The sequence below is a fragment of the Myxine glutinosa genome, chromosome 6, assembly GCF_964187855.1.
Source record: "Myxine glutinosa chromosome 6, kmMyxGlut1.1, whole genome shotgun sequence".
In the NCBI taxonomy this organism is placed as follows: domain Eukaryota; kingdom Metazoa; phylum Chordata; class Myxini; order Myxiniformes; family Myxinidae; genus Myxine; species Myxine glutinosa.
In genome coordinates, this window is record NC_136266.1 from 1,915,389 (window position 1) to 1,935,000 (window position 19,612).

The 19,612-nt window shown below is 44.0% G+C and overlaps 1 protein-coding gene across 3 annotated transcripts in view; it reads right to left on the minus strand.

Annotated features, from left to right (window-relative positions):
* The window catches only part of LOC137429117 (uncharacterized), a 232,344-nt gene that overhangs the window by 12,982 nt on the left and 199,750 nt on the right, over positions 1–19,612 (minus strand). For all 3 annotated transcript variants that reach the window (XM_078779541.1, XM_078779542.1, XM_078779543.1), the window contains 2 exons: positions 592–796; positions 384–482 (listed from right to left, as the gene is read on the minus strand). In XM_078779541.1, the coding sequence (XP_078635667.1) occupies positions 384–482; positions 592–796 (304 nt within the window). The remainder of the gene's footprint in view (positions 1–383; positions 483–591; positions 797–19,612) is intronic.

Here is a 19,612-nt window from a genome sequence, read left to right on the forward strand (position 1 = left end):
ACCGTGTATTAATATCTCAACAACTCTCATAACTGTGTATTAATATCTCAACAACTCTCAGAACTGTGTATTAATATCTCAACAACTCTCATAACTGTGTATTAATATCTCAACAGCTCTTATAACTGTGTATTAATATCTCAACAACTCTCAGAACTGTGTATTAATATCTCAACAACTCTCATAACTGTGTATTAATATCTCAACAACTCTCATAACCGTGTATTAATATCTCAACAGCTCTCATAACCGTGTATTAATATCTCAACAACTCTCACAACTGCGTATTCATTATAAAATTGTCACGACTTTATGCAAGTGTAATTTCAGAATTGTGGAGCCTTTTAACAGGTTTGTTGAGTATGTATGAACTGCATGCTTACCACTGAGAAGACTATCCTGCTTTGGGTGTTGGAAGGAAAATGTGAAAGAGCAATCAGTGACGGGACTAATTTCAAATTGAATTCGTTTGGACAGTTGATCTGCAGGAGAAAACATGTTAATGTTATGAGGTTATGCAAAGAGATGAAACTGTACATCATTAAATATTTCCTACAATGTGGAATTAGTACGTCACAAACAGGTGCTTACTCGTCCAGGGAAGGGGCTGGCCACGTACACAGCTTCCCAGCAGTGTATTGAACACGAGCTGCTGACGTAATAATGCGAGCACAGGGGGCACATGACTCGGGTGCACAAACGGGATCTTGGATATGAGGCCGCCGTGGAATTCTTTGTTGTTGTGCAGTAACGACGCTGTGTTTAAGAAATAACAGTGTTGCTGGCCAGGAAGGTTCTGCAGAGAGAAAATAAATTGCCAGGGCAATTTCGAGCAGCATCAAACAAAATAATCGCACATTCCAAACGCATGGATAAAGCAAATCAAAGGACAGCGATTCAAATGATTGTACAAAGGCACGAAGACAGAGAGAGATAGTGAAAGATAGAGAGGGGGGAGAGAGAGCGAGGAGAGAGAGGAGAGAGAGGAGAGAGAGGAGAGAGAGGAGAGAGAGAGAGAGAGAGAGAGAGAGAGAGGAGAGAGAGAGAGGAGAGAGAGGAGAGAGAGGAGAGAGAGGAGAGAGAGGAGAGAGAGGAGAGAGAGGAGAGAGAGAGGAGAGAGAAGAGAGGAGAGAGAGGAGAGAGAGGAGAGAGAGGGGAGAGAGGAGAGAGAGGAGAGAGAGAGAGGAGAGAGAGAGAGGGGAGAGAGAGGAGAGAGAGGAGAGAGAGAGAGAGAGGAGAGAGAGGGGAGAGAGAGGAGAGAGAGGAGAGAGAGAGGAGAGAGGAGAGGAGAGAGAGGAGAGAGAGGAGAGAGAGAGGAGAGAGAGGAGAGAGAGGAGAGAGGGAGAGGAGAGAGAGGAGAGAGGAAGAGCGGAGAGAGGAAGGAGGAGAGAGAGAGAGAGAGGAGAGAGGAGAGAGAGGAGAGAGAGGAGAGAGAGAGAGAGAGAGAGAGAGAATTGAATTTGCACACACCATTTATTTCACAAAAAACACACCAGGTCAAGTACATTTTTACAGGAGAGAAAAAATAAAATAAAAACAACAGTTCTTAATGTTAAAAAGAAAAGTACAAATTCGATTCATTTACAACACATAATGCTTCATTAATACACCATTTGCACTCAAAGAGTTTGACATTTTCATTCGCCACATAATAATCAAACTCTAACCTTATTCTTGCAGACACCAGCCCTTTAAACATAGGAACAACATCAAACCCATGCCCATTATCAATTTTAATTTCCCTTGATTTATATATTGAATATTTTGCTACAGCAGCTAAGAAGTTTAGGAGGACACCAGAGTCCTTGCAGGAGGGTCTGAAAGATACACCGAAAATAAAAGAGTGTGAAGTAAAAGGAAAAGACAACTGCTCAAAAAGGTGTGTGAGCATCAAGAAAAGAGGTATTAGTCTTTCGCATTTCACATAGGCATGAAAGAGATCTCCTTCTGTACACAGAAGGGGCATGCTACCTGGCACTGAGCTGTCAAGGTGATGAACAAAGGTGTTCGTAGGGAGAGCCCAATGTGCTAGTCTCCACTGGATATCTGCGAGGAACCCCGTAAATAGGTAGTTTGTACATATTAGGCCACAGTGGCATGGCAGGAGACCCCTGGCCCTAACCTTTCTGACCACAAGGCCACTCGCGCCACTCCGGAGAAGGGTGATGCTTGGTTTTCCTCGAAGGAGCTTGTGAATACCCCGCCTTTTTTACCAAATGAAAAGGAGATACAAGTTCACCATTCGACTGGAGAGCTGGGAGCACCTTAATTTCAGGGAAAGACAGCCGAACATCCTCGACATTGTTTATACCTTCCCAGCCAATATTTAACTCCTTAAACTTCCTCTTGACGATGCGTATAATTTGGCTGACAATACGCACTGATCTTAAACCAAGAATGGCCGCCACCCTGCCAGCAGACATCAATTTTGTCCCAGATGTATCCCTCAGTCACAAACTTTGCCAATTCCTCCTTGAGTAAATTCCTAATCAAAGTCGGACTATGAGGAATGCATGGGAAAAAACCGTTATAGAAAATAGGCTCTTGGATAAACATCCGGCAATTATAAGCCTCAAGGCAACGATGAACCCCAAAACCTTTCCAAACTCTCAGCAAACCCTGATAAAAAGTTGGGATTGAAACTAAGCTGACACGGTCAAGGTTCACCAGGAACAAGTGCCTATCATAACACAGGCCTCCGCTTGTTGCAACAAGCAAAACGCAAATGAGCGCCAGGGCAGCTCTTCAGCATACAACAGACGTTGCACAGACTGTAGGCGAAAAGCCATAAGCCGGGTGGACACATCCACAATTCCATGTCCACCCTCCTTCCGAGGATGGTACAGTATTTGCGGCCGAAGCCAGTGGTATCCATTCCAAAAGAAATTAACCAAGACCCGCTGGATAGCTGGTATCAACTCTTGGGTGGCTGCAAGGCAATTAGTTTATGCCATAATCTTGCTGCTATCAAGTTATTTATAACAAGAGTGCGGCCTTTGTAAGAAAGAGATCGCAGCAGTCCTTCCCATCGTTTCAACCGGTGTGTAATTTGTTCAATCATTCCTTCCCAGTTCTTCGTTTCTACTTCCTGGTTGCTGAGATAGACACCAAGATATTTGACCCCATCTGTTTTCCACTCTAAATTATGTGGGAGTGTCGGTGGCAGTGTTAAAGAAAGGTTATCTGAACCGCACCATAAGGCTAAACTCTTGCCCCAATTTACTTTGGCAGAAGAGGCCGCAGAGTAGTCTTTAAGGCAACGCTGCACCGCAGCAACACTACTTGGGCCTTTAAATCAGAACACATACATCATCAGCATAAGCTGTGACCACAAATCTTGAACTAAAAACGGCTCCCACATCCTGAGTTATTCGCTGCCTGATGGATGCTAAGAGTGGTTCAAGGGCAATTATATACAGAAGTCCAGAAAGGGGACAACCTTGACGGATACCCCGTCGGAAAGGAAAAGGGGGACATAAACTGTTGTTTACTTTCATCATGCAGAAGGTGTTAGTGTATAACAGCTTAACATAGGAAATGAAAGTTTTGCCAAAACCCATCCGCTCCAGAACAGAAAACAAATATGTATGATCAACACGATCAAAAGCCTTTGTTTGGTCAAGAAACAACAACCCAAAACTGGCACTCAAGTACTTATTACAAGAAATAATATCCCTTTTCAAAAAAATATTGTCATAAATTGACCTTCCTGGTACACAGTAGGTCTGGTCAGGGTGCACAATAGAGCTGATCACAGTTCCCAAACGGTTTGCTAAAGCCTTTGACAAAAGCTTGTAATCCGCACACAGCAATGAGACAGGCCGCCAGTTCTCGACTAGTTGAGTGTCCCCAGCCTTTGGCAACAGGCACATGACTGCTCTTCTGCAGGGACAGGGGAAGCTCTCCAACATGAAGGCATTCATCAAATACCTCAAGCAGGTGAGGTCCCACAAGTTTCCAAAAAGTCTTATAGAACTCTCCAGGCAAACCATCAATCCCAGAGGCTTTACCATCCTTCAAGCTCCGCATAGCAGTTTCAAGTTCAGCAGCCGAAACTGACATGTTCAATGTGCGTTGCTGGTCCTCCTCAAGTCTTGGAAGCCCAGTAGTCAGCTCCTGCAAGGTCTCATTACTTATGCTCTGGGGGGAGTACAAGTTTGTATAAAACCCTTCAAAACAGACTTAATCTCCTGTTGGGAGGTCACTATTGACCCATTAGCAGCACGTAGCCCGTGAATCTGTTGTGCTTTTTTGACAGAGTTCTCCAAGCTAAAGAAGTCCTTATTTGGCATATCCAAAGTCAAGTAACTCATCCTCATACGCACCAAGGTACCCATTGCCCGCTGCCTCACCATTTCGGTCAGTAACGACCCTTTTTGTCCATAGTAACTGATCATATCCCAAATCTTTCCCAGCCCCATTACGATTCTGTTCCAATTCTGCAATTTCGGCCTTTAATGAGTCAACTGAGAGACTTTGCATTTTAGTAGTAAACAGACTATACTGTTGACAAAACGTTTTAACTTGACACTTTGCAAGGTCCCACCATATGCGAAGGTTGGCATGCTCAAGCTTAGAGGACCGGATTTCCCCCCACACTGTTCGGAAGGCATCTTCAAATTTCTTATCACTTACTTCAAATTTCTTATCACTTAACAACCGAGTATTGAGTGACCAGTACGCGCTACCTCCTGATGTCAGGGGTAATTTAAAGGACATTGCCACTAAATTATGATCTGAAAACCCTGTTGGGAGTATTTGGGTAGTGGACACCACATTCAGCATTGGCTTATTGATATAGATCCTGTCCAGCCTTGCCCTTGATATGACGCCATCATGACATCTGCACCATGTGTAGGCCTGTGAAGTTGGATGCTGCAACCTCCACACATCCTCAAAACAATAGTTCTTGATGAGGCTCGCTAACACCTTTGCAGAAGCGCCGTGGGGTTCATGTCCATTCCTGTCAACTGACGGATCAATTGTACAGTTAAAGTCCCCTGCGATACAGGTGAGAGCAGCTGGATCCAGTCCCTCTACAAAGTCCCGCAATGTGGAAAAGAATGTTCTTCTTTCTATAGGTTCACTTGGTGCATACACATTTACTATAATAAGCTTTTGTGTATTGCAGTAGAACTCCACCGCTATCAAATGTGCCTTATGGACCTCCCTATAAATAACACTCTGAGTGGGAAGCCTGGGACTTAAGGCGATGGCAACACCCACCTTGGGTGTGGAAACCCCACTCAGCCACCATTGCCCTTTAAAAAGTTTACACCATTCAGCTGCCAAATTGTTTGTGGCATGGGTCTCTTGCAATAGAATGACATCTGCTTTTACCCTCTCCATTGCCTGGATTGCTTGAATTTTTCATAAGGGGGCACATCCCCTATTGATGTTCAGGGAGGCAATATATATTTCTCGCATTGTCATTCTAAGGTGGTAGCTCACTGTCCGCCTGCAATTCCTTATTCGCCTTTGTTACTGCTTTACGAAGACGTTGAAATTGAGGCTCCGAGAGCATGGGGTCATTTTTCTGTAAAAGAGGTTTCGAAACCTTAATGAAAGCTTGAACATCAGGGAAATGATCTCTAATTACAACATGACGTTGTCTAAACGTTTCGTTTAAGAAATCAATGACCTTCCCTTTTGTCACCTCTGCTTGCCTCACCTGCTCCTTCTGAGACTCACTCAGGGCAGCAAGACTGCATCCTTCCTCATCAGCCTCGACCTCACTCTCACCCAGTGGTGTGTCAGGTACTGGCACCTCATCTGTGTCATTGTCACCATGGTATTTTTGTTTGTGCGTCTGCATGGCACCAACTACCCCATCGTTGTTGTCTGCCACCGACTTATCAATCTCTTTCTCATCATCTTCCGTTGAGATGAGGGTCCTTAACTGCTCGTCGCATGGTGCAGGGTGTCCACCATCACACACGGTGACACGCTCGGTAATGCTTCGATTCTCTTCATCCTGTGAAATGGGCAGATTCCCATCTCTACCTATTGCATTACCATTTTGCTCATGGTCATCAGGTTGGTCTGTATTTCCATCTGCCTGCACGAGAACCATTTTGTTTCCTTTTCCTCCATTCTCATCGCTCGCAAGAGAGCGTTTCAAGTTTCTCCTCGACTCGGTCTCCATCAGCTTCACCTCCTCGAAGTCCCTTTGTTCTTGAGGTTGCAGCCTCTCCTCCACATATGGTTGCTCCACTACCGTATGGGCTTCTCCACCAACACCACTGTCACCCGCACCCTCGTATTCCGGTGTTGACCTTTTTTCGACACCTGGCTCATCTACAGGGTCGTTCAAGTCATTTACAGGGGGGGGGGGGGGGCTGCCCCAGCTGCTGTGGCATAACTCTTCCTCACATCAGGACAATACTGCCGAGTGTGTCCGTATGCCCCACATGTATAGCAAATCAAGGTCTCAGTAGCTGCAAAGATCCGGTAATCATGATCTCCTATTTTAAAATTTATAGATATGTTCAGCTGTTTTGCCTCATCCTTTAAAGTACGACGAAACAAAAACGTCTAAACGACTCTACATGCTTCAGCCTTCCGTTCCTGGTTCGCAGGGGGACCGTGATAATTCGTGAGACGACAGTCCCATGCTCCCCTAATTTACGTGGGATTTCTTCATTCCTCAGAAAGGGCGGAACGTTACTTAAAATAACTTTAACCGCCGGCATGTCCATGGACGATACCGGAACAAATTGGTTGTTCCCCAACGTGTTTTGCACCACGATGTCTGCAAGGCTAACTTGTGACACGAAAACCACCACTTTGTGGTTCATTCGAGACGCAGCACGAATGTTCTTCACCCCGATCAAATCCCCGATTGCAAGTAGAACATCGTCCATTTGCACGTCTTCCGGCGGAACAAGGCACAGCCCATGCTTACGCGATAACACCTCATCACTAACACGATCAGCAGTCCTTTGACTATTCCTATTAGCCATTTATCGGCAATAAACTAAACAAACTAAACAGTAACAATGCAATAAACTAACCAAACAAATCAAAATTAGTTAAATAAATAAATAAATAATCGGCACGATATAACCAACCCACGTTATAAATTAATACAGGTGGCTAACCGTTACCGTGCTGTCTCTCTCCCTCTCTCGTCTCAAGAGCAGAAGGGAAACACGGAGAAAACTTCACAACCTCGTACAAGGACACAAATGGAGTGAAAGGAGGATAGGAAAGACCACCAACACAGCACCGTACTCACAGCTCAACACCCACAGCTGCCATGATTACCACACCCACGCACGACTCACAACCATCCAGAAGGGGGTGAGAGAGAGAAAGAGAAAGAGAAAGAGAAAGAGGAAAGAGAAAGAGAAAGAGAAAAAGAGAAAGAGAAAAAGAGAAAGAGAAAGAGAAAGAGAAAGAGAAAGAGAAAGAGAAAGAGAAAAAGAGAAAGAGAAAAAGAGAAAGAGAAAGAGAAAGAGAAAGAGAGAGAGACATTTCGTTCCTCTTTATTACTGGGAAGTCAGTGTACATGATGAAAAGTCATACGACACATTTCATATAAATAAGGATGGGGGTTACATGAGGGCAAGGACTAGAATTTACAAATGAACTTGGAGGACACCATCAACCAAGCTACAAAGGGATTCCTTCATGCACCATCGCTGTGAGAAGAGCGTACATTCAATGAATTCAAGCTCCAGATGTAAACGAGACGTAACTAGACCTTTGAAAATCATAAAAACATTATCATCAGATAAAAGTAGTGCGCGAATGGTTTGCATTTTGTGCTTTCTTGATAAATAAATGGCAAGTTTTGCCTGCGCAAACAGATAGTTGGCTAAAATACATTCTTCTTTACACCGGTAAGAAATATTAAAGCCAAATATAAAAACACAATGTGTGAAAACCAAGCCTAGCCCTTCAATCACACGTGATAAAACTGAAAAAAGAGGAGCCAACCTCGTACATTCAATAAAAGCATGAAAAACAGTTTCAAGGACATCACAGAAGGGACACATTTCCGAGTTGTCAGGGCATATGCGGTGAGATAAAACGTTTGAAGATAAAATATAATGTGCCAGTCGCCATTGCAGGTCCCCAGTGCGTTTGACAATGGGTGCCCTATACATGGTGAGCCATTTGATTGTTGCAGCAGCGCCAATTTGGAGCAGAGGTCTCCAGTGTGTTTGAGGTTCTGTCGGTTTACAGGGAACAATAATTCCAACACACATGGAATAAACAGAGGATTTCTCCATTGTATTAAAAGGAAAAAGGACCTTGGAAAGAAATTAAAAGTTTTGGAAAGGGGCATTGTGACAAAGGAGGGTTGGCTTCCACCAGTGGGTCCCATTTTAGCCCGGTTTGTTTTAAAAAGGCGTAAAATCAGTGAGAAGATCCTCCCAATGACTCTGATAGAAGACGAACACCAGTAGCCACAGCAACGTCAGCTGCTGACTTCCATTTGTGGAGAAAAGGGTCTCGAAAGTTTTTGACCTTAGTGCAATCAATATCAATGAATTTTTGCATAAAAGATCGGTCACTACAGACCCCTTTAAAAACTGGGTTTAAAAAGACTGGCTCATTTAAAAACATTGGGAGGGAATAATCACATGCATCACGCTGAAATTGAATCGCCTGCCATGCTTCCAGCATGCTCCTGTAGAATAGGGGGACCAAAGTTAAGTCAATGTTCTTGATGTTGATGAGAAAGAGTTGCTGGTCAAAACCAAGTTTCCCGGCTTGCCTAAGTAGGCAGTGAGCAAAAGCTTTCCACAGGACATCCGTGTACAAAAGCCGGCGTAGTGAGAGGAGGCGGAAAAGCCATCACCTTACTGTTGACATCGACCAACCCCTGTCCACCTTCAGCAACGGGCAGGCTTAGCATGCCTGACCCGGAGCCAGTGTTTCCCCCCCCAAAAAAAGTCAATGAAAACACTTGAGAGTTTTTTAAAGAATAAAAGCTGGGGCTTGTAGTGCCTTAAGCTTATGCCACAGCATTGATGCCGCAAGATTGTTTATTATCAGGGTGCGACCCCGATAAGAGAGCTGATTCAGTAAACCTTTCCATTTTAGAAGCCGCTGCTCAGTTTTAGTTATGAGTGTTTCCCAGTTCTTCGAGATGAAGTCCGGAGTGCCAAGAGAGACCCCAAGATAGTGTATCCCGTCTCGTGCCCACACAAGCTGGCCGGGCAAGGTTGGAGGAGGGGCGTCACTTGGCGGACCCAAGTAGAGAGCATTGCTCTTGAGCCAGTTGATTTTTGCAGAGCTTGCTGAGCTAAACTCCTGGACACAATGAACCAAGGAAGAAACATCTTCATCAGAGCGAACAATTACGCACAGGTCATCTGCGTAGGCAATTGTCTTGACCGGGTTTACTGCTGGAAGGGGGGCGAAACCAAGAAGGCGCGCACGCAATCGAATAAGCAGAGGCTCATCTGAAAGGGAGTACAAAAGACCAGACAAGGGGCACCCTTTGCGAATTCCTCTACAAACAGAGAATGGCTGGCATAAAATATTATTTACTTTTAACAAACTAAAAGTATTATTATACAATAATTTAGTGTAAGAGATAAAAAATTTCCCCGATACCAAAGCCACGTAAAACAGAAAAGAGATAAAAATGATCAATTGCATCAAAAGCTTTTTCCTGGTCGAGGAAAACCAAACCAACATTCCTTTGTTCAATGGTACAAAAATCGATAATGTCGCGAACGATAAAAATACTATCATGTATAGTCCTTTTGGGAATGCAGTAGGATTGGTTGGGGTGTACAATCTCCCCAATCACCAGCTTGAGGCGGTTTGCAAGAGCTTTGGCAAATATTTTATAGTCAGTACAAAGTAACGAGATTGGACGCCAGTTTTTCAAGTTCTGAAGGTCTCCTTTCTTGGGAATGAGGGCAAGTACAGCCCTGCGACAACTGAGGGGTAGCGAGCCAGATCGCAAGCTGTCGTTTAAAAGACCAAGTAGTTCAGGACCCAAAAGGTTCCAGAAGGCCCGGTAGAGTTCCATTGGGATCCCATCTAAGCCTAACGCCTTGCCAGTGGGTAAAGTTTGCAATGCGGAAAAAGGTTCTTCCGAAGTAACTTCCACATCCAACTGTTGGCGTGCCATTTCGGACAAGGTGGGCAAAGAGGCAACCAGAGAGTCAATCATTCCATGATCAATGTTCTTGGCACGGTACAAGTCAGAGAAATATTCCTTGGCGGAACCTCCGATACATTTTTGATCGTATGTCACTCTCCCTTCTTTTGTCCAAAGCGAGGTTAGTTGCTGGCTTCGTTTGGTTCGGGTTTCCAATCCAAAGAAGAACTTGGAAGAGGTATCGAGAAAACACAAATTTTCCATTCGGAGCCGGACCAAAGCTCCTCTAGCTCGCTTTACACACAATTCAGCAAGAACGGCCTTTTTCTTAGCCAACAAAAGATTAGTCCGTTCAGCATTAGAAGCTGAGAGGTTGGATTGTAAAGTTAGAAACTCCTTGGTAAGCAGGGATTGAAGAGCAACATCATTCTTGGTATGAAAGGACCCGTACTGCTGGCAAAACATTTTTATCTGGACTTTTGCATTGTCCCACCACTGTCCGAGGAGAGGGAAGGAAGCTTTCCGCAGGAGTAAGGTCTCCCAGAAGATTTTAAAAGCATCAATAAAACATTTGTCTTCCAGAAGACTAACATTGAATGTCCAATAAACAGCACCACAATTACAAATCGGGGAGAAAGTGCGAAACACAACCATGTGGTGATCTGAGAAACCACTCGGGACAAGAGCAGTATGGGTCACAATATTTAAAAAATCACTATTAATATAAAACCGGTCTAACCTTGCGAGGGACAGACGGCCATTTAAACACCGACACCATGTATACTGGCGTGTGGATGGATTTCGAGTTCTCCAGATGTCAACAAGCGAGAAGGTTGTCAAAGTCCCAGTCAGAAGCACAATACTTGCTGGATGAGGCTCATTCCCATTGCGATCAATGGTAGAGTCCATCGTACAGTTAAAATCCCCTCCTAAACAAACAAATCCATTAAAATCAAAATGTGCAAGAGAGGTTTCTAACTGTGTGAAAAAAGCAATTCTATCCGTGCTGTCACTGGGTGCAGAGACGTTCACTATTGTGTGTTTAAAACCATTAAGGGTGAAAGTGAGAGAGATGAAGTACCCTTTAATTATTTCATTAAAATCAACAATGAGATTACAGAGAGAAGGATGTAAATAAATGGCTACCCCAGCCCGAGGACACTCTAAGCTACTGAAGAACCACCTTCCTTTCATTATTCTTTCCCATTCACTCATACAGGAGGAACTACATCTGGTTTCTTGTAAGAGTAAGATATCGATGTGGTTCTGCAAAACAAGCTCCTTAACTTCAGCTTTTCGTAAATACGAGCGTCCTCCATTTATGTTTAAAGTGGCTATAGAAAAAGCCATAGTGTGGAATTTGGGGAAGGGTATCAGTCAATTGGGTCATGATATGCCTGCAGGTGCTTCCTTGCTTTCAGAACCCATTTCCTGAGACGAAACATTTGTGGTTCAGTCAAACCAAACTGCTCGGACTGAAGGAGCAGTCGCTTTGCGGAGATGATAAAACTGTGCAAATCAGGGAAGGAATCCTGAATTTTAACATTTCTCTTACGGAAGGTGTGATGTAAAAACTTTAGGATCTCCTGGGGGGGGCACAGTCGGACCACTCTCCGGTTCCTGGGATAAGCCTGGATCATTCCAGACCTCGGTGCTACCACCAGCGGCAAGCGACGACACGCCATCAGAATCGTAGTTTAATTGGGGATCTACATTAGTACCGTGCTCCCCCGGTGGAGCAGGTATTTCCATTTCTGCCAGGAGGGGAAAAAACTATTTCCGAAACAGAACATACACTCTCTGCTTCCATCATGTACGGGGTTGTCTGTGGCGCAGACATCTCAGACACTTCACCCTTAGCAGGGAGAGGGACCAAAACAGGTTCATTGCTGACGTCCATGGTTGTAGTATCGGCAACCACAGGGGTAGTCACAGCTACCTCTTGGAATACGACGCTACCTCCTTGTACCTCTTGGGGCACAACACTACCTCCTTGTACCTCTTTGGGCATGACACTACCTCCTTGTACCTCTTGGGGCACAACATCACCTCCTTGTACCTCTTGGGGCACGACACCACCTTCTTGTTCGTGCTCGTGTTTGTCTTGCTCGTTATCAGGAGCGTTATTATTATCCTCCGTAGCTAACACGGCAAATCTGTTTTCCGTTTCCACGGCAGCAAACGGGCAGCTGCTTCCAAATGGGAGCCATTTAATTTGCCCGATGCCGCCAGTTTTTTCGGAACACTCACCGTTACATCGTGACCATTGACGTTTGGGCGCTTGTTTCTCCGAGATTGAACGGTGATAAAACCCTCGTCATCCGCTTGAGGTCCCTTTAGTTCTGCACTCGCACCGCGGGGCTGATTATGGGAGGTGTCTGTACACCCCGCTCTAGATGTGCCACTCGTGTCTGGCTTGGGCTCCGCGACTCTAGATGTACCACTGGTGCTTGGTTTGAGTTCCAGGTGTTGAGATTCCCGGTTAGGTTCCACACGTTGAGATTCATCACCGGGAATATTTGGTTTCGGACAAGCGTTCTTTAAATGTCCGTGCTCGCCACAAATAAAGCACGTCATTGCCTCAGTAGCGATGTAAATTTGGTAGCTGCGATCTTTGTGCTTCAAAGTCACAGCAGCACTAAGCGATTGTGCATTATTCTTTAAAACAATATAACAGTGACGCCGGAAAGACATGATGTGTCTAACCGAAGCGCCAGAACGCAAACGTAAGGGGATCATTGAGATCCGTGACACGACCGTCCCAAAACGGTTTAAAGCACAGGTAATCTCCTCGCTTTTAAAAAAAGGTGGTAAATTCGAAATAATAATTTTGACGGCAGGTGTGTCCAAAGGACACACAGTAAGAAAAAGATCCGGTGCGACAGACAAGCCGGTTTCGACTGTCTGAGCAACGTATCGCTCTTCGGACAGGAAGAGCACGACACGTTGATTCATTTTCGACGCTGCGAGAATGTTTTTGAGCCCAATTGTTCTCCGAAACCCATTACAACGTCGTCAACACTAACTCCGTCCGGTGGACAAACTATGACCCCGTTCTTTGGAGTAAGTGCCTCGTACACACTATTGTGCAAACGTACGTTTGCCATAGTGTAAAATTAACAAATGAAGTAAATTGAAAAAAACAAAAACAAACCTGCCACAAGCAAAACTAGCAAGTGGAGGAAAAGGAAAAGTAATAATATGGATGAAGTATTTAGCCAAGAAAAGGCTAAACGTATAAACACGGCAAATGGAAGAGCAGGCCCAAACCAGGGGTTCCTGAACAGGCCTGCTAATCACTTACCATGTGCGCTCTCTCTCTCTCTCTCTCCTGTCTCAACAAAGAAAGGAAACACGGGGAAAACTTCACAAACACGTACAAGGACACAAATGGAGTGAAATGGAGGATGGGAAAGACGCCAACACAGCACAGTACTCACAGCTCCTCACACACAGCAGCCATGATTGCCACACCCACACACGACTCACCAACGACCAGCAGGGGGCGAGAGAGAGAGAGAGAGGGAAAGAGAGAGAGAGAAAGAGAGAGAGAGGGAAAGAGAGAGAGAGGAGAGAGAGAGGGAAAGAGAGAGAGAGAGGGAAAGAGAGAGAAAGAGAAAGAGAAAGAGAAAGAGAAAGAGAAAGAAAGAGAGAAAGAGAGAGAAAGAGAGAAACAGAGAGAGAGGGAAAGAGAGAGAGAGGGAAAGAGAGAGAGAGAGGGAAAGAGAGAGAGAGAGGGAAAGAGAGAGAGAGAGGGAAAGAGAGAGAGAGGGAAAGAGAGAGAAAGGGAAAGAGAGAGAGAGGGAAAGAGAGAGAGAGGGAAAGAGAGAGAGAGGGAAAGAGAGAGAGAGAGGGAAAGAGAGAGAGAGGGAAAGAGAGAGAGGGGGAAAGAGAGAGAGGGAAAGAGAGAGAGGGAAAGAGAGAGGGAGGGAAAGAGAGAGAGAGGGAAAGAGAGAGAGAGGGAAAGACTTTTACATCCTTTTATTACAAAAATATCAAAAAGTATATTTTGTAAAACGTATAAATACAACCATTTCACAAAGCATTTCACAAATCAGAGGTAAAAAAACAAGCAAAACCATTTAAAAGGGAACATTTACATGAAGACCATTAGTACATCAAGAAAGGGAACAGGAAAAAAATAATAAAGTGTTTTGCTCCTCACAAAGAAATCATATCGTGCTTGAGGAGTGATCAATCTGTGATCAGCACACCATTTTGCACAGAGCAAAGTGCATTATTCAATGCCCATATACTTTTGAAGATCAATACTTTATCCATATATGTATAGAAACAAAATTCTGTTTTAATCCGGGCAAAAACAAGTCCTTTAAAACAGGCCGGGAGGTTATCTGTACATCTTGTAGGATTTTCAATTTGCATTTTCCTCGTGCTATATATTGCTTTCTTTGCCATGGCAACGAGAAAGTTCGCTAGGGCCACTTCTATTTGGTGTGTGTTTGAGACAAAGCAAAAAATGAAAGAATTCAAAGTAAAGTTTAAAGAAAGCTTCATGCACATTTCATGCAGCAAACCAAATAAAGGAATCAAGCGCGCACATTCAACATAAGCATGTGACACGGTCTCAAGAGCACCACAGAAGGGACAATGCTCAGATATTTCCGAAGAAAAAACATGCAAGAGCTTATTGGTGGGTAATACCCAATGTGCCAGCCTCCACGACAGGTCGGCAGTTTTCTTTGGAATAAGTATGTGATAATAGGCTTTCCAGTTAGGTTGGAAGGGGTATTCTGTAGGCAAGCAATTGTGCCACTTCCTTGACTGCCAAGTTCCTAAGGAGGGCCGGATTGCTTTGACACAGGCCTGGTATATTGCACGATTTTCCAGACCTGCAGATCCAAAACGTATTTTTGGTAAATATTTTATTATTGTGCCACAATTCATTACAGTGGGGGTGACTTCTAAATTTGGGAAACAGAGGCTTGGCTCACAAACAATTAGGCCATCACCAGTGCGAGGAGATTGCTCCCAGTGCACCTTAACTTTGCGGTATACGTTAAGTATTTCGCATAGCACAGCAGATATTATGCGGTTTGACCGCATGCCAACTTTATTTGCAAGTGCTGCAGCACTTAACCATGTCCTTGTCTCAATCATTAGATCAGCAACGTGATGGACACCATTCTGAACAAAATAATCAATAAAAGAGCGTTCCGTTCTTATTCTTTTGAAGAGAGAGTTGTAGAAAAGAGGCTCTCTGAAAAACATCTCTTGGGTGTAGGAAACATAATCACGGTCGACCATGAAAACACGCCAAGCATTCAAAATTATATTGTAAAATGGTGGAAGCAAGGACAGATCAATACATTTCATGTTCATTAGGAATAGACCAAATGAATAGTCTAGCATGCCGGCTTGACGGAGGAGGAGGAGAGCAGTGGACCTCCAGGCTAGGTCTGATGGACCATAGAGAAGCCGCCAGATTGAGGCAATGCCAAATGCCATAGCCCTGCATACGATGTCCACAAGACCATGCCCACCTTCCTCTAAGGGAAGATTCAAGATCTCTGGACGAAGCCAATGTTTTCCACTCCAGAAGAAGTTTATTATTGTCTTCTGTATATTCAGCAGAAAGCGTTCAGGAGGTGGAATGGCTTTGATTCTGTGCCACAGTATAGATGCTGCTAGGTTGTTTATGACCAGGACTCGTCCCCGGTATGAAAGCAAAGCCAGCAAACCTTTCCATTTCCGCAGCTTTTGTTCGAGAGAGTCAGCGAGACCCTCCCAATTTTTCGCTTGTGTTGCTTCATCACCGATGTAAACACCAAGGTACTTCATTCCGTTGAGGGACCAGGTGAGGTGTTTCGGGAGGACAGGCATAGGGCGCTGGCATGGGCCCATCCACATCGCCTGGCACTTGTTCCAGTTTACCAAAGCTGAAGAAGCTGAACCATAATAGTCCAAGCAATCCACCAGTTTCTTTATCTCATCACTATTATGTACGATGGCGCAAATATCGTCAGCATATGCAGAGACTTTCACAGGCCTTGTGAGCAAATTTTTGCATCCGGTTAGGATGCTGCGGACTTTGATTAAAAGAGGCTCAATGGTTAAAGAGTACAGAATACCAGATAAAGGACATCCCTGACGGATACCCCTTCCAACCTTTACAGGTGAAGTTAGCTCAGAGTTTACTCTGAGTATTGAGGAAATGCCATTATAGAGCAGTTTTACCATGGAAAGAAAAACAGGACCAAGTCCAAAACACTCTAGCACCTTGAAAAGATATACATGACTTACACGGTCAAAAGCCTTCTCTTGGTCAAGCACAATCAAACCAAGATTGTCATTTTTTATTTTACACACATCCCAAAGATCTCTTAATAAAAAAATGTTATCGTGTATCTGTCGGTTAGGGATACAGAAAGACTGATCACTTTGAATCAACGATTCTAGGAGTGGGGCGATGCGTCGAGCTAGAACTTTAGAAAATATTTTATAATCTGAAGTTAGGAGAGAGATTGGACGCCAATTATCAATGAGCTGAGGGTCTCCTTTCTTTGGTAATAGACTAATGACTGCTCTACGGCAGCTCATCGGCAAGTCACCACAACGTAATGAACTATTAAAGACCTCCAATAGTTCTGGGCCTAATAAGGGCCAAAAGGATTTATAAAACTCTATTGGGAGGCCGTCCAACCCAGGAGATTTACCCGTAGGTAAAGAAGCAAGGGAAAGTGTAAGCTCTTCCAAGGAAAGTAAGGAGCCAAGCTGATCCCTTTGAGCAGCACTTAGCATGGGTAAGTCAGATGTGAAGTAACTTATTGAGCCATCGTCAACATCATTTGCCATAAACAGGTCTGAAAAGAAGTTATAGACCTCCCTCTTTATATTATCTTGTGACGTCACAGTGTTACCAGTTGAGAGCTTTAAGGTTTCAATTTGCCTTTGATTGGTAGTCTTTTTATCAAAATGGAAAAAAAATTTGGTCGGTGCATCTAAATTATATAGCTGATCCATCCGTAGACGGACCATTGCACCTTTTGCTTGGTATTCGACCAGGCTGTTTAGTAGAGTCTTCTTTTCCATAAGCAAATGATTATTTGTTCTATTGGGGCTATTTGCCACATCAGTTTGCAACTTCATTATTTCCTTTTCTAGTGTGAACCTCTCCCTTTTTACACTGAAAGAAGAGAAGTAATTAAACTGTTGGCAAAAGACAGCGATCTGCGCCTTTGCGTAGTCCCACCACAATATCGGGTTATCAAAATTATTCTTTCTTTCTTTGAGGCTAATCCAAAACACTTTGAAAGCTTCACAAAAAGCAGCATTTTCCAGCAACATGACATTGAACTTCCAATATGGGCTGCCATGTTGCTGCAGAGCAAGCTTAAAGGACAAGGTTACAGCCAGGTGATCAGAAAAAAGAGAAGGCACAATATCAGATTTCAATATCTTGTCAAGCATTACAGTATTGACATAAATTCTGTCTAACCTGGCTAGTGTGTGCATCTGAGACGTACATCTAGACCAAGTAAACTGCCGTTGCATAGGGTGCTGAATACGCCAGACATCTATTAATCCCGTCGTCTTGATGATTTTCTCCAAAGGTATGGCAGATCTAGGATGTGGCTCCGCACTGTTTCTATCTAACGCAGGGTCAAGAGTGCAGTTGAAGTCGCCACTCATTATAAAAGAGCAATTTAAGTCAATTGTACTCAGAAGATCCTCTAGCTTTAGAAAGAAGTTTTGCCTTTCAGCATTCTTACAGGGGGCATATATGTTTACAAAAACAAAGATTTGATTATTGGCAGTGAATTGAAGACAAGCCAGATGTCCGGGAATTATTTCATTATATTGAACTTGTGTGAGTGTTAATGAGGAGGAGACAAAGAAAGCAATTCCAGCAGTGAGACAATTGATATCACTGAAGAACCACTGGCCCTTCATTAGCCTTCTCCATTGGGCTTGGCCATTCAGATCTCCATGCGTTTCTTGCAGTAACAAGACATCCAGGTGCAAACGCCGGGTCAGATCTTTTACCTGAACTTTGCGTTCTAAACTAACACCACCGTTAATGTTTAGACTACCAAAACTAACACTCATTCTTTCGGAAAAAGAAAGAAGATAAATAGCTAAATAGATCAAAAAACCCATGGGGACCTCATTTACGAAGCTCCTGCCGAGCTTTCTGGATCATTTTTCTTAGCCGGTGCTTCTGAGCATCAGTGAAATTTGGAGTGTCAGGGTTGTGCACAATTTCCTTCAATTTAAAAATCAACATCTGCAGATCAGGGAAATGATCTTTCAGTTCAATGTTCCTTTTCCGATAGGAATCTCTCAAAAAGTCCTGAAGCTCGTCATCCGTAGGGCTGTTTACAGCCTTTAGAATCTGAGAGGACTCCTCTTGACCCTCACCATCAGATTCCTCATATGGGGAATCAATTGGTGTTTCAGCTTCCTGGCGCACATCACATGATTGCTCAGTTTCAATAAAGTAAACTTCTTCAGGAACGTTTTGTGCCAGAGTCACATTTGAAACTTCTTCGGGATGCGAGGTGGGGGGCTCCAAGCATGTTTGTGACATGACCACCATGCTCGATTCAAGGATGTCACTCTCCTCCAGTGGATTTAAATTATCCTCTTTTATTCTCTCTGTGCCCTTATTTTCCTCATTTATTCCTTTTTTAGGGGGAGATTTTAAGTGCTTTTCCTCCTCTTGCGATTGACAGGAGGAAGCTGCACAATGAACGTCCTCGTGTGAGATGACACTGTCTGAAGGATCAGCGACACTCACTGGGATTGGAAAGTTAGAATCCACTTTTTCCTTGATGATGTTTGTACTAGTGGAGGTGTCCTTTTCCTCCAATAAGGCAAACCTGTTTTCACATTGAAATCCAGTGATGGAGTTTTCACTGATTTGCCTTTTCCCAGAAGGTGACGCACTTCTTACAGCCGATTTACGTTTTTTTACTTTGGAAACGGTGACAAACCCCTCATTTGCGCTGTCCATTGATTCAACGGGAGGGGGCGTGTCCACTTGTTTACCTGGTTTATCCTGCACATTTGTCGAGCAGGAAACGTTAACATTAATCTGCGAGTCATTGTTTCCCGTTTCGACCATGTTAGGCTGTTCCTTCTGATTGCGGCAAAACCGTTTCATATGTCCCACTGCACCACAACCAAAGCACTTTAGGGTGTCGGTGGTGATGTATACTTGATAATCGCGGCCATTTGTCGTGAATTTTAAAGCAACATTCAAGGAGGGATATTCCTTTTTGAGAACCATAAAGACCTGCCTACGGAAACTCATCACGTGACTGACACGTTCATCCTTACAGCCCAAAGGGAGCATTATTAATGGGGACACACATTGCCCATATCGCTGCAGCGCTGCAAGGATTGTATCGGTATCGAGAAATGGTGGTACATTTGAAATGACCACTTTCTGAGCAGGGGTATCCAAGGGGTAAACCATAACAAAGTGTCCGGAGTCGAGGGACAAACCTTGTTGTACGATGAGAGCAACGTGCTCTACATCGGACACAAACACGATAACCCGTTTGTTCATACGCGATGCGGCAC